The sequence below is a fragment of the Erinaceus europaeus genome, chromosome 15, assembly GCF_950295315.1.
Source record: "Erinaceus europaeus chromosome 15, mEriEur2.1, whole genome shotgun sequence".
In the NCBI taxonomy this organism is placed as follows: Eukaryota; Metazoa; Chordata; class Mammalia; order Eulipotyphla; family Erinaceidae; genus Erinaceus; species Erinaceus europaeus.
This window is the reverse complement of record NC_080176.1, coordinates 27,566,765-27,581,150: the sequence shown is the minus strand read 5'-3', so window position 1 is coordinate 27,581,150 and position 14,386 is coordinate 27,566,765. Positions and strand designations below refer to the sequence as shown.

General features: G+C 48.9%; 1 protein-coding gene across 1 annotated transcript in view; it reads left to right on the top strand.

Moving 5' to 3' along the window:
• The window catches only part of SRRM3 (serine/arginine repetitive matrix 3), a 52,723-nt gene that overhangs the window by 18,124 nt on the left and 20,213 nt on the right, over positions 1 to 14,386 (top strand). The window contains exons 2-3 of the mRNA XM_007517995.3: positions 3,142 to 3,391; positions 9,930 to 10,031. Coding sequence (XP_007518057.1) covers positions 3,159 to 3,391; positions 9,930 to 10,031 — 335 coding nt within the window. The 5' untranslated portion in view covers positions 3,142 to 3,158. The remainder of the gene's footprint in view (positions 1 to 3,141; positions 3,392 to 9,929; positions 10,032 to 14,386) is intronic.

Sequence of the window (14,386 nt, the reverse complement as noted above, 5' to 3'; positions counted from 1 at the left end):
TGAGAGAAAGAAAGAAGAGGAAAGAGAGCCAGAGCATCGCTCTAGCATATGCAATGCCAGGGATCAAACGTGGGACCTCATGCTGTAGAGGACAATGCTTTATCCACTGTGCTTCCTCCTAGGCCACTGTTAAGTTCTTTTAGGTTCTGACTGCACTGATGAACTGGCCTTGTGTGGTGTTCTTGGTGAATCTGATCTCTGGGTTATCAAAGTTCCCTCCAGTGTCAGTGGTGAGCTAATGAAGCACCCCAAGAGAAGCCCAGGTGGAGCTAGGGTGCAAAGCTGACTGAAGACAGAGCTGGGAAACCTGGTGGGATGTAGAAGGAAGAAGAGATTAGAAAAAGAACTTTAGGGCAGGGGTAGATAGCATAATGGTTATGCAAACAGACTCTCATGCCTGAGGCTCCAAAGTCCCAGGTTCAATCCCCTGCACCACCATAAACCAGAGCTGAGCTGTGTTCTGGTATAAAAAAATTTTAAAAAAAAGAAAAAGAAAAAGAAAAAAAAGAAACTAAAAAAAAAAGAAAGAAAAGAAAAAAAGAAACTTAAAAAAAAAAACTAAAAAAAAAAAAAAAGAAAGAAAAAGAGCTTTAGGGGGACCAGGTGGTGGCACACCTGGTTAAACTCACACATTTACAGTGTGCAAGGATCCAGGTTCAAGCCCCTCATCCCCACCTGCAGGGGGGAAGCTTCACAAGTGGTGAAGCAGGGCTGCAGGTGTCTCTCTGTCTCTCTCCCTATCTCCCCCCTTCCTTCTCAATTTCTTTTTTTTTAATGATTTTATTTTTTTAATATTTATTTTATTTATTTATTCCCTTTTGTTGCCCTCCTCAATTTCTATCTCTATCCAATAATAAAGCATTGATTAAAAAAAAAGAAAAGAAAAAGCTTTTAATTTCAGAAAAATCTGGTTAATTTCACAAATTACAGTGTGCAAGGACCTGGATTCAAGGCCCTAGTCCCCACCTGCAGGGGGAAAGCATCACAAGTGGTGAAGCAGGGTTTCAGGCATCTCTATGTCTCTCTTCTCCTCTCCTTTCAATTTCTCTCTGCCTCTATCCAATAATAAAATAAATTAAAATATTTTAAGAAAAAGAGCTTTAGTGGTCTGGGAGGTGGTGCAATGATAAAGCTTTGGACTACCAAGTATGAGGTCCTGAGTTCGATCCCCGACAGCAGATATGCCAGAGTGATGTCTGGTTCTTTCTCTCTCCTACTATCTTTCTCATTAATAAATAAATAATCTTTAAAAAAAAAAAAAAGAGCTTTGATCCACAACTCTCCCCCACACACACACACACACAAAAGCCCACCTCTCCTGAAAAGTCTAGAGAGTGCTCCCAGGCAGATCAGAGAGTCAGAGACACCCTCAGAGTCACACAGCAGGGAGCCAAGGAGTTCAGCCTAGAACCCAAGGACTTGACATACAAGATGGATATATGAAGACTATGTTTTCATCACCACTGTTACCTCTTGTCTCAGTTCCCTTCAGACTATCTTATGCCTCTCAGCAACTCCCACCCCCTTCCTGCTTTCTGGTATCTGTGGTTCCGAACACCCCTTGGCCCTAGCACAAAGCCAGTGAGGGAAGTGTGTGCCGCTGGACAGGCTCCATCCAGGATGTGCAGACATGCTCAAACCTGCCCAACTCCCTTCCTCTCTCCCTCCCACCTCACTGCCTGGGAAGGAGGCCTTCCTGTTGCTTAGCAACCAGCAGCAGAGCCTTGGAGAAAGGAAATGGAAATAGCTCAGGAGGTGCCTCCCCTCTGCTAAGACGTGTGTGTGTGTGTGTGTGTGTGTGTGTGTGTGTGTGTGTGTGTCCGTCCATGCTCTCCCTGGGACCTGGGGTGGAACTGGGTTTTTTTCCCCACCAAGCTGACTCCCAGCCCGTCCCAAGCCTGCAGAGGAGACTAGAGCCTGCAAAGTTCATGTCATCATCCACTTTGGTCACAGACTCAGAAGCAATCTTTCCAGAACAAAGGGGCAGACAGTCCCTGGGCCTTTGACCTGGACCAGGTCTCCATCTGGAGTGTTGGCTTTGGAGGGGTTCACCAGATCAGAGCGGGTTCTGGAAAATGGCCTTGGTGGTGGGAAGCAGCCTGGAAAGGGGTCTGTTACCACCACCACCAACCCCCATCCATTCACCTTGTCTTCTCCCATCAGCAGGGCGGCCCAGACCCAGGGCAGACAGGACAGTGAGATACCCAAGGTCTGGGATAATGAGTGCTTAAGGGAGGCTAGTCTTTTGTTTGTTTTTAATTTAATAATGATTGACAAGATCATAGAATAAGAGGGGTACAATTCCACACAGTTCCCACCACCAGAGTTCTGTATCCCATTCCCTCCATTGGAAACTTTTATGTTCTTTATCCTTCTGGGAGAATGAACCAAAAATCTTTATGGGGTGCAGAAGGTGGGAAGTCTGGATTCTGTAATTGCTTCTCTGCTGGACATGGGCATTGGCAGGTGGATCCATACTTCCAACCTGTTTCTTTCTTTCCCTAGTGGGGCAGGGCTCTGGAGAGGTGGGGTTCCAGGACACATTGGTGAGATCTTCTGTCCAGTAAGTTAGGTGGGCATAATGGTATCATTTGCAACTTGATGGCTGAAAAGGTTATAAAGCAGAACAAATTGTTTAATAATCAGGAACCTAAAAGTAAAAATATAGCAGATGAGATTTGGGGTCTTCATGTTGGAAAAGGCTAGTAGGTCTATTTTAGGTATATGGGGGGGGGTTGCTGGTTTTAAACTGAACCTGCAGGAAAAAGGATAAAGTAACACCTTTCCCCCAGACTTGGTTGTTTAGGACGTTGCCAGCAGTGTCCAGCATGGAATAAGTGGTCAGTGCATGGGAGCAAAGCAAAGGGGAGGGGAGTTCCCTGCGGGCTCCAAGCCAAAGGGTTTAGAGGTCATTGAGCCCGGCCAGCGGCCTCCCACCATGCACACGAGGAAAGCCCAGTGTCTAATCCTCCGGGTGGCTCAGACGTGCCCCCAAGGCGCCAGGCCCGCGCCCCAGCTGCAGCTCTCGGGCAAGCGGATTACAGCCCCAGCGGGCCTGGAAAGCTGCAGGATTAACCCGCTCCCAGAGGAGCTTAGCAGGTGGCCGACAAGTGATCGTCCCGCCTCGTGTCTGTCCCGCAGGTCCCGGGCCAGCCGCCATGGCTTCCACCGTCAACAACGGGGGAGCCAGCCTGCCGTCCCCGTCCGACGCCGCCAACGGCTTCCCGCAGCCGGGCGCCTCCTCCGGGGCCTGGCCGCGGGCGGAGGACGAGCTGCGCGCCGCCGAGCCGGGGCTGGTCAAGCGCGCGCACCGCGAGATCCTGGACCACGAACGCAAGCGGCGCGTGGAGCTCAAGTGCATGGAGCTGCAGGAGATGATGGAGGAGCAGGGGTGAGGGGAGCGGGGCCTAAGGGACCGGGCTAGATGCGAGCCAATGAGATGGGCGGGAGCAGGGCCTGGTAGGCGGGACTAATGAAGTGAGACTAAAGGGAGGGGCTAAATATGGGCCAATGAAGTTGGCAGTTGTCGGTGTGGGCGAGGCTAGACGAGAGCCAGTTGAATAGGCGGGGCCGTGGGCGGGGGTGTGATCAGGTGGGCGGGACCAATGAGGCATAGCTAAGGGGAGGGGCTATATATGGACCAATGAGGTTGGCAGTGGGTGGTGTGTGCGGGGCTAGTCGAGAACCAATTGAATGGGCGTGGTCTGTGTTGCGTGGTTATGAGGGCGGGATCAAGGAGGTAGAGCTAAGGGGAGGGACTAAATATCGGCCATGAGGTTGGCAGTGCGTGGGGGGATGGGGAATATATCTTATTGGGCGGAGCCATACGGGTCCAATTGGATGGATGAGGCTGGGAAGGCCTGACTCTGGGTGCAGGGCGGTGCCAAGGCCTTCAATGAAAAGAGATGGGGCGGAGCCAATGATGGGGGCAGGGGGGCAGGGCTGATTCAGGGCGCGGGACTTGGGCTATGGGGAGGGCTGGAATGAGGCGGGGCCAGGCAACCTTTCGGACAGTGAGGAGCTCAGGGTCTGAACCAATGGTGGGGTTGAAGTGGGAACAGTTGTAAGATTTTGCAAGCAGTGAGCGACCCTTGAACGCTACTGGGTCAGGCCCCCGAAAGAGGCTCAGGCTCAGACCACGCCTTCTAAAAATACTCAGTTGAGTTGGGGGAGAGAAGCAGGTGCACAGCAAAGACAATGGAGGCCTCAGTTTCCCCTTCCTGAAGTGGGCAGATGGAGCTGCCAGGATTAACACAAGCGCTCTTCCCTCGTGGTGAGGATGCTTGAACTTTCAGCAAAACCATCCCAGCTGCTGGCACAGCAGAATCTTCCACCGTCTCAGCCTAAGTCAGAACCAGTCACACTGTGGTAGGCAGGGTGCGGGGCCCCAGAACTGGCTAGGAGTCACTTTTGCCCATGGCAGAAGGGCAACAAGCTGATTCGCTTCCAACCGTACCACAAACAGATCACAACTGTGGCTACAGAACGGAGCAGGACCTAGAATGCTTTAGCCAACACACACACACACACACACACACACACACACACACACACACACACACGCCATTTGTGTGTCCATCCAGGCCTCCTGAGCCCCAGGAAGCAGCCCAGACAACTTCCTGCCCACAGAGCCCAGGAAACCAGAGGAGCTGGTCTTTGGGAAGGCAGGAGGGCCTGGGTCCAGGGTGCCTGGTTGCAGCTTCTCAGGAGCACAGGGACACTCAACTGCCTCCAGCTGGTGACCCAGTGGGGGAGGAGAGCGTCCCTGTAGAGAGGTCTGGATGGAAGGCTGTAGAAGACAGACAAAAGGGGAGTCGGGCTGTAGCGCAGCGGGTTAAGCGCAGGTGGCACAAAGCACAAGGACCGGTATAAGGATCCCGGTTCGAACCCCGGCTCCCCACCTGCAGCGGAGTCGCTTCACAAGCGGTGAAGCAGGTCTGCAGGTGTCTATCTTTCTCTCCTCCTCTCTGTCTTCCCCTCCTCTCTCCATTTCTCTCTGTCCTATCCAACAACGACTACAACAATAAAACAACAAGGGCAACAAAAGGGAATAAATAAATAAATAAATAAAATAAATAAATAAATATTAAAAAAAAAAAAAGAAGACAGACAAAAGGAGGCCTCCAGCTGGCACTGGAAACAGGCTTGATGAGTGGTGTGTGGGGGCAGAGGAAATAGGATCCCAGGGGAGGGAGTGGAGTACCCTTCCGCCTCCACCGTAATTAAACGGGCAGACCCAGCAGGATTGGGAGGCTCAGGGAGCCAAGGCAGTGTGGGCAGGCAGCGGGCAGGGAACCAGAGGGCTAACTGTGACTGAGCAGGGCCTCTTCCTGACGCTTATGGGACCACACACCCCTCACCCAGCCCCCTGCCCCTCCCTTAGAGAAAATCCCTTAGGTCCTGCCTTCATGGCTCCCTACTCCCCCTCTGGCCCCAAACCTCTTCCCAGCTGAACCCTTTCCTTGAGCATCCCCGCCTATGATGTGAGGCGTGACTGCTGAACCCCACCCCTCAGCTGTCTGAAACCCACCAGACTTGCTGTGTTGTTCTTGGTAGGGGGTTTCCTCCTGCAGACCAAGGCAATTACAGAGCTCCCCCTTCTTCCCCCAGCCAGTCCCCAGAAAGCGCTGCAGAAAGCACTGGGGACTCCGGGCTGTGTTCTCAAATCCAGTCATTAATATTTATCTCGGGAAACACTGTTCATTCACGTTTATTTACCAGGTTCTCGGGCGTTTGACAAATCTCCCCACCGGTTGAGAGAACACGCATTCTTTGGCCCCATTAAAAAGCAGTCCTTTCCTCAATGCTGATGGATGGCCGGCTAATTCGCTGGTGATTGATGCCATGTTTAGAATCGGTTTCGGGGGCAGTAGCCAGTCAGTCACCCCCAGGGCAGGACAGAGGCTCCCTGCGACCTCCACCTGGCTGCCCAACCCCACTAGAGCTGGGTCAAGGTCAAATGAATGACCCCGGGAGTGATTACCCAGGGTCTTGGTGGGGCAGAATAAATGGAATATTTTCTTTTTTTCTTTTTGCCTCCAGGATTATCACTGGTGCTGGAACTACAAATCCACTGCTCCTGGTGGCCATTTTTTCTAATTTTTTAAAATTGGACAGGACAGAGAGAAATTGAGAGGGGAGAAGATAGAGAGGGAGAAAAAGACACCTGCATACCTGCTTCCCCACTTTTGAAGCACCCCCCCCCCTGCAGGTGGAAAGCTGCGGGGTCAACCTCCCTGTGCAGGTCTTGCACTACAGCCTGGCCCTCTAAAAAAGTTCTTTAAAGGGTGGGAAGGCAACATAATGGTTATGCAAAAGATTTCATGCCTGAGGCTCCAAGGTCCCAGTTCAATTTCCGATGCCATCATAAGCCAGAGCTGAACAGGGCTCTGGTAAATATTATTTAATAATAATAATTAATTAAATGGCAGGGGGCTGGGCGGTAGCACAAAGTGCAAGGATCAAGGTAAGGATCCCAGTTCAAGCCCCTGAATCCCCACCTGCAGGGAGGTCACTTCACAAGCGGTGAAGCAGGTCTGCAGGTGTCCACCTTTCTCTCCCCCTCTCTGTCTTCCTGTCCTCTCTTGATTTCTCTCTGTCCTATCCAACAACAATGACAGCAACAACAATAACAACAACAACAACAATGATAAATAACAAGGGCAACAAAAGGGAAAAAATGGCCTCCAGGAGCAGTGGATTTGTAGTGCAGGCACCAAGCCCCAGCAATAACCCTGGAGAAAAGAAAAAAAAAAAAAAAGACAGAAAGGGAAAACACACACAAAATAAATAAATACATAAAATGTCATCCCAGGAGGAGTGCACTTGTGCAGACAAGACCTGGGCAACATACATTGATGAATTAAATATATGCCCCTCCCTTAGCCCCCAACAGAGTAGAGTCAGCAGATCCCCCAAGTCTCCACCATTTTCCCATCTAGTTCCTCCATCCTCAGGCCCACATGTACCCCTGCCAGCCTCCCTGTCCCCCAGGCTCCCTCACCTCCAAGCCCCACAGCCACCAGAGCTACCTGTAGGGAGTTAGTGCAGCCTCTGCAGCTTTGCACCTCTTACCAGCCATCAAACCATCGGATGCCCAGGTGATGGGCACGAAGGCAGGTGGTACAGACACAGAGACAACCAGGTAGACAGGCCTTGCACTCAGGGAGCTGCTGGGACTCGGAGGAGACAATGGCTGCCTCAGGACCACCCACCAGCCAGGTTGCTATGGAAACAGTGTTAGCACCTGGCTTGGTCTGGGGTATGACTGTCCCCAGAGCCTAGTCCCCTCTGTGCTCAGCTCTGATTATCTCCCCAGGGGACAACCCCAAGCTGACTTAGAGGTGTTCTTTTGGCTTAGAAAAGGACTGTCAGGGGAGCCAGGTGGTGGCAAACCTGGTTAAGCGCTCACATTACAGGGTACAAGGACCGGGGTTCAAGCCCCTGACCCTCACCTGCAGAGAGAAAGCTTCACAAATGGTGAAACAGGACTACAGGTGTCTGTTTCTTTCCCTCTCTCTATTTCCCCTATTCCTCTCAATTTCTCTCTGTCTAGCTCTCACCTGTGGGAACAAGTTTCACAAGCAGCGGGACAGTGCTGCAGTGCTGCAGGTGTCTATATTTTTCTTTTCTTTTCTTTTTTTGTGTCTATCTTTTTCTGTCTCTTGTCCTATATCAAAAAAGAAAAAGAGGGGGAGTAGGACTGTAGCACAGTGGGTTAAGCACATGTGACATGAAGTGCAAGGACCAGTGTTAAGGATGCCAGTTCAAGCACCCAGCTCCCCACCTGCAAGGGAGTTGCTTCACAGGTGGTAAAGCAGGTCTGCAGGTGCCTATCTTTCTCTCCCCCTCTCTGTCTTCCCCTTCTCTCTCCATTTATTTCTGTCCTAACAATGATGACATCAGTAACAACAACAATAATAACTACAACATCAATAAAAATCAAAGACAACAAAAGGGAAAATAAATAAATATAAAAAATTATTTAAAAAAAGAGAAGAGAAAAGATGTGGCCACCAGGAACAGTACAGCACAGTGGAGACATGGAGCCCAGTGATAACCTTGGTTGGAGGGAAAAATAAACTCATCATCTAACAAGGAAGAGAAGAAAGGAAAGACATACCATCTTACAGAGAGGTTGATAGCTATACTTTCTCTCTTTCCTTTCTTTCTTTCTTTCTTTCTTTCTTTCTTTCTTTCTTCCTTTTTCCTAGTTTTCTGTATAACAATACAACCCCCACTAGGTCCTCTGAATCCTTCTTGGATCTGTATTCTCCCCACCCACCCACCCCAGAGTCTTTTACTTTGGTGCAATACGCCAATTCCATTTCAGGTTCTACTTGTGTTTTCTTTTCTGATCTTGTTTTTCAACTTCTGCCTGAGAGTGAGATAATCCCATCCTCATCCTTCTGTTTCTAACTTATTTCACTTAACATGAATTTTTCAAGGTCCATCCAAGATTGGCTGAAAACAGTGAAGTCACCATTTTTTATAGCTGTGTAGTATTCCATTGTATATATACCACAACTTGCTCAGCCACTCATCTGTTGTTGGACATCTGGGTTGCTTCCAGGTTTTGGCTATTACAAATTGTGCTGCTAAGAACATATGTGTACACAGATCTTTTTGGATGGATGTGTTGGGTTCCTTAGGATATATCCCCAGGAGAGGAATTGCAGGATCATAGGGTAGGTCCATCTCTAGCTTTCTGAGAGTTCTCCAGACTATTCTCCACAGAGGTTGGACCAATTGCCATTCCCACTAGCAGTGTAGGAGGGTTCCTTTGACCCCACACCCTCTCCAGCATTTGCTGCTGCTACCTTTTCTGATGTATGGCATTCTCACAGGAGTGAAGTGGTATCTCATTGTTGTCTTGATTTGCATTTCTCTGACAATCAGAGACTTGGAGCATTTTTTCATGTGTTTCTTGGCCTTTTGGATCTCTTCTGTGGTGAATATTCTGTCCATGTCCTCCCCCCATTTTTGGATGGAGTTATTTGTTATCTTGTTGAGATTTGGAAGTTCTTTATATATTCTGGTTATTAGCCTCTTGTCTGATGTATGGCATGTAAAGATCTTCTCCCATTCTGTGAGGGGTCTCTTGGTTTTGGTAGTAGTTTCTTTATCTGTGCAGAAGATTTTTAATTTTATGTAGTCCCATAGGTTTATGCTTGTCTTAGTCTTCTTTGTAAATGGATTTGTTTCATTGAAGATGTCTTTAAAATTTATGTGGAAAAGAGTTCTGCCAATATTGTCCTCTAAGTATTTGATAGTTTCTGGTCTAACATCCAAGTCCTTGATCCACTTGGAATTTACTCTTGTATTTGGTGAAATATAGTGGTTCAGTTTCATTCTTCTGCATGTTTCAACCCATTGTTTCCAACACCATTTGTTGAAGAGATCTTTCTTTCTTTTTAAACCACAGCCCTGCTCAGATCTGGCTGGTGGTGGTGCTGGGGATTGAACCTGGGACTTTGGAGTCTCAGGCATGAAAGTCATTTTGCATCACCATTGTGCTGTCTCCCCAGGCCACCTTCAGGACTTTGGTTCCCCAGTCTGGGAATAGCTCAGGCAGGGGTTACAGAGGGAGTAGAGAAGTCAGGACCCCCCAGCCCCACCCCAAACCCCCAGCTGAGGAGAGCATTGGGGTCCTTGTCAAGCCACTTAAGAGGCAAGAGGGCAGTGGGGGTCGAGGAGGGAGAAGCAGCCTCATCTTGGGGCCACCCCACCTCTGCAGACAGCTCTGCTCCTGGCTTTGTCTTTGTTTGTATGTTGAGCTGGTATCTTGGCCAGTTTGGTGCAAACTGGACCAACCTCAAACTTGCCCTGCACTGGGAGGTGCTCACAGATAGTCCTGTGCACCTCGGACCCAGGGCTGGGGAGAAGCCCAGGCCCAGAGAGCCACCCTCCCTCTCTGCTTCTCTCCGCAGGTACTCAGAAGAGGAGACCCGGCAGAAGGTGAGGACTTTCCGGCAGATGCTGATGGAGAAGGAGGGCATGCTTACCAGGGAGGACCGGCCTGGGGGGCCTATGTGAGTGCCCGGTGGTGTGGGGAGCACAGGGAATGAGCAGGAGGGCTCTGAGTCAGCTGGGTGCCAGAGAGGGAGTGTCTCCAAATATTCCCTCAGTGTGTTGGGCTACAGGCTGGGTGGTTCCAGCCTGGCTTAGGGCACTAGGGGGGAGGGAGGTGTTGGGGTGCTGGGGCACCCTGAGTAGTTCCCCTAGGCTCCTAGCTATAGTTCAGTGGGTGCAGGGGATCGGCCCAGGAGCTCAGCTCTTGGGAGTGAGCATCCACACACCAAATGCCACTGCTCTGTTCAGGCAAAGGGGACAGGTCATGGGCCACATTTCTGCCCTTGCCCAGGATGATGGGAGGCCCCGTCCGTGAATCAAAGCAGGTGTTAGAGGGAGGTGAGCTATCTTACTTATGAGCCTTCAGGTGTGGTGAGATGCAGGGTGAACTCAGGGGGTCCACAAACCAGCCCTCCCACCTCTGCTGAGCCTCCGTGTCCCCCACCTGCACTGACTGACTCGGTGCATCTGTCTGTCTGTCTATCTGAATGAGAGACTCATCCCCGAAGTGGTGAAATCACAGGTTTGAGTCCCAGGCTCCAGAATAAATAATATTAATACTGTTATATATTAATTTCTGACCATAACGTCCTGAGTTCAGTCTCTTGTAGCACATGTACCAGAGCAATGCTCTCTCTTTATCTCCTATCTCTCTCATCAATCAATGAATAATAACTTTATATATATATATTTTAAAAGCATAACTGCTGTGCTATCTCCCTATGTCTATTTTTGCCTTTTTTTAATTATATTTATTTATTTGTTGAATAGAGACAGCCAGAAATCAAGAGGGCCAGGGAGATAGAGAGGGAGAGAGACAGAGAGATACCTGCAGCACTGCTTCATCACTTGTGAAGTTTTCCCCATGCAGGTGGGGGCCAGGGGCTTGAACCTGGGACCTTGTGCACTATAATGTGCACTTAACCAGGTGCGCCACCACCTGGCCACTTTCACTTTGTATTTTAAGATACCATTTTGGAGCTAGAACAATGCTTCAAATTGATTTGATTTATTTTAATTTGATTTATTATATGAGAAAAGGAGATAAGATGAGAAAGGATATATATATGGACCCAGGTTCAAGTCCTTGATCTCCACATGCAGGGAAGAAAGCTTCCTGAGCGGTGAAGCAGGACTGCAGGTGTCTCTCTATCTCCCCCAACACCTCTCATTTTCTCTTCCTCTATCCAATAATAAATAAATAAAATTTAAAAGAAGAAAGAGAATGAGGAGGGGGAAAAGGAGGAGAAAGACAAAAAAGAAAGAGAGAAAGAAGGGAAGAAAGAAAGAAAGAAAAAAAGAAAGAAAGAAAGAAAGAGAAAGAAAGAAAGAAAAAAGGTCACCTGGAGCCTCCTACCTCCTGTCATTGAAATCCCCAGATCCTGGGCCTGTCCAGCACCCCCAACCCCTCCCACATTCCAAGGTTGTCACCCCCACACAACCCTCAGCCAAATAAATACCTGACACATAAAACATAGCCTTTAGGGGAAAGAAAATCCGTAAGGGCACCGCCAACGCCACCAGTCCGTGGGTGGGTGGATAGCCTCCCTTCGTCACAACACAAAAATGAAGGTTATTTATGAGCAGGGCTAGTCTCTGCCTCTTCACTCCTAGGGACATGTCTGTCCTCCTTCCCTGAGACCTGGTCCCCCTCCAGCCTTTCCCTGGAGGTTCACTTGGGATCTTGTCTGCCAAGAACTTTGAAAGACAGACACAGTCTGTGAATAACAGGCTCTGGGAGAGATTCAAGGTTTCAGAACCTTCTGGAAAGACTTGCTGAAGCCTCTCTGGCTGCCATTTTGCCAGCTGGTACCACTAATGTCTGTGTCTCCTTTGGGGGCTCTCCCTGGGATATGAGCACTGGGGGGGGGGTCCCCATCTGCTTTTCTTGGACAGTCAGGGCACCAACTGGAATTTCTGGAATGTTTAAATAGCTCTCTGCAGTCCCCAGATCACAAGGTTTGGAGAATTACATTCTGGTTTAGAGAACTGCATTGCTGGGGAGGGGAGATAGCATAATGCTTATGCAAACAGACTCTCATGCCTGAGGCCTCAAGGTCTCAGGTTCAATTCCCTTGCACCACCAGAAACCAGAGTTGAGCAGTGCTCTGGTAAAACTGAGAAAAAGGAGAGGGGTGGGCAGTGGTGCACCCAGTTAAGCACACATAGTACTAAATGCAAAGACCCTAACAAGAATCCGGGTTCGAGCCCCGGCCCCCCACCTACAGGTGGGTCACTTCACAAGTGGTGAAGCAGGTCTGCAGGTGTCTATCTTTCTCTCTTCCTATCTCCCCCTCCTCTCTCAATTTCTCTCTGTCCCATCCAATAATAAATTTTTAAAAATGGCCTCCAGGAGCAGTGGATTCATAATGCCAGCACCAAGTCCTAGTGATAACCCTGGAGACAAATAATAATGATGAGGATTATAATAATGATAATTATCATAATAATAAGTAAAAATATTTCAATTAAAAATTAAAATAAATAAAATTATTGGTGGTCCTAGAGTTCGTGCAGTGGATAAAGCACAGGACTCTCAAGCATGAGATCCCAAGTTCAATCCCTGGCAATACATGTGTCAGAGTGATGTCTGGTTCTTTCCTTCTCTCCTTCTCTTTCTCTATCTTCTCCTATTTTTCTAATAAATAAATAAAATCTTTAAAAAATAAAATAAAATTATTGGGGCCAGGCAGTGGTGAGCATACACATTACAGTGCATAAGGATATGGGTTCAAGCCCATGTCCCCAGCTACGGGGGGGGGGGGGGGGTAAGCTTCACAAGTGGTGAAGCAGTGCTGCAGATGTCTCTCCCTCTCCTTTTTTTTTTTTTTTTACAGAAATTCTTTTTTTAATTTTTAAATTAATATTTACTTATTTATTTCCTTTTTTGCCCCTGTTTTATTGTTGTAGTTATTATTGTGGTTGTTACTGATGTCCTTGCTGTTGGACAGGACAGAGAGAAATGGAGAGAGGAGGGGAAGACAGAGAGGGGGAGAGAAAGATAGACACCTGCAGACCTGCTTCACTGCCTGTGAAGTGACTCCCAGGAAGGTGGGGAACTGGGGGCTCCAACCAGGATCCTTATGCTGGTTCTTGCACTTTATGCCACGTGTGCTTATCCTGCTATGCTACTGCCCGACTCCCTCTCCCTCTCCATCCATATCTAACCCCTTCCCTATCTGTCTCTATCAAAAATAAATAAATAAATAAAATAATTTAGTTATCAATGAGAAAGACCCAGAGCCTCATTCTGGCACATGCAAGGCCAGACATTGAACTCAAGATCTCATCCAAGGCCACAACTGTACCACAACAAAATTAATCTTGAAAGAGCTGACTGGCGGCTTCTCTGGCAGATGTCAGGCCCTTCCAGGTCTTTCTAGGATAGCTGTATTCCACCTTGTTTGCCCTGTCTCCCTTTCTTTTTTTAATATTTTTTGTAAATATTTATTTATTCCCTTTTGCTGCCCTTCTTGTTTTATTGTTATAGTCATTATTTGTTGTCATCATTGTTGGATAGGACAGAGAGAAATGGAGAGAGGAGGGGAAGACAGAGAGAGGGAGAGAAAGACAGACACCTGCAGACCTGCTTCACTGCCTGTGAAGCGACTCCCCTGCAGGTGGGGAGCCAGGGACTTGAACCGGGCTCCATACTCCAGTCCTTGCACTTTGTGCCACATGTACTCAACAAGCTGCGCTACCTGACTCCCCCTGTCTCCCTTTCAAGTGTCACAGCCGAACAGATAGGGCTGGGGGTCGGGAGAGAGAGAGAGTATTGCTACTGCGTTAGTTTCCCTCCCTCTACCAGCCGGTGGTGGCCCTGAAGTCAGGACTTTCAGGCGGAATCTCACTTAATCCCCTGCAGAAGCTGGGCTGTTCTTTTCTCCTGGGGCGGAGTGAGAGGAGGCAGCTAGACTGACCTGCAATCAGCGTTGTCTTGTCATGAATTTAAAGCCCTCCGCTGGCTCCCTGACCTTGGGCTGGGAAGGAGCAAGCTGGTGGACAGCACCCAGTGATGGAGGCTGCTCTGCTCAGGCCTGGGCTAAACTCCCACCCACCCATGAGGGACACCTTCTGAGCATGGACTAAATGCATGGAGGGCAGGGGAGATAGCATAATGGTTATGCAAAGAGAGTCTCTTGCATGAGGCTCCAAAGTCCCAGGTTCAATCCCCTGCACCACCACAAGGCAGAGCTGAGCAGTGTTCTGGTTAAAAAAAAAAAAAAAAAAAAGGAAAGGAGGGGGCACAGTGGATAAAGCATAGGACTCTCAAGTTCGAAGCCCTAGTTCGATCCCTGACATCTCATGGGCCAGA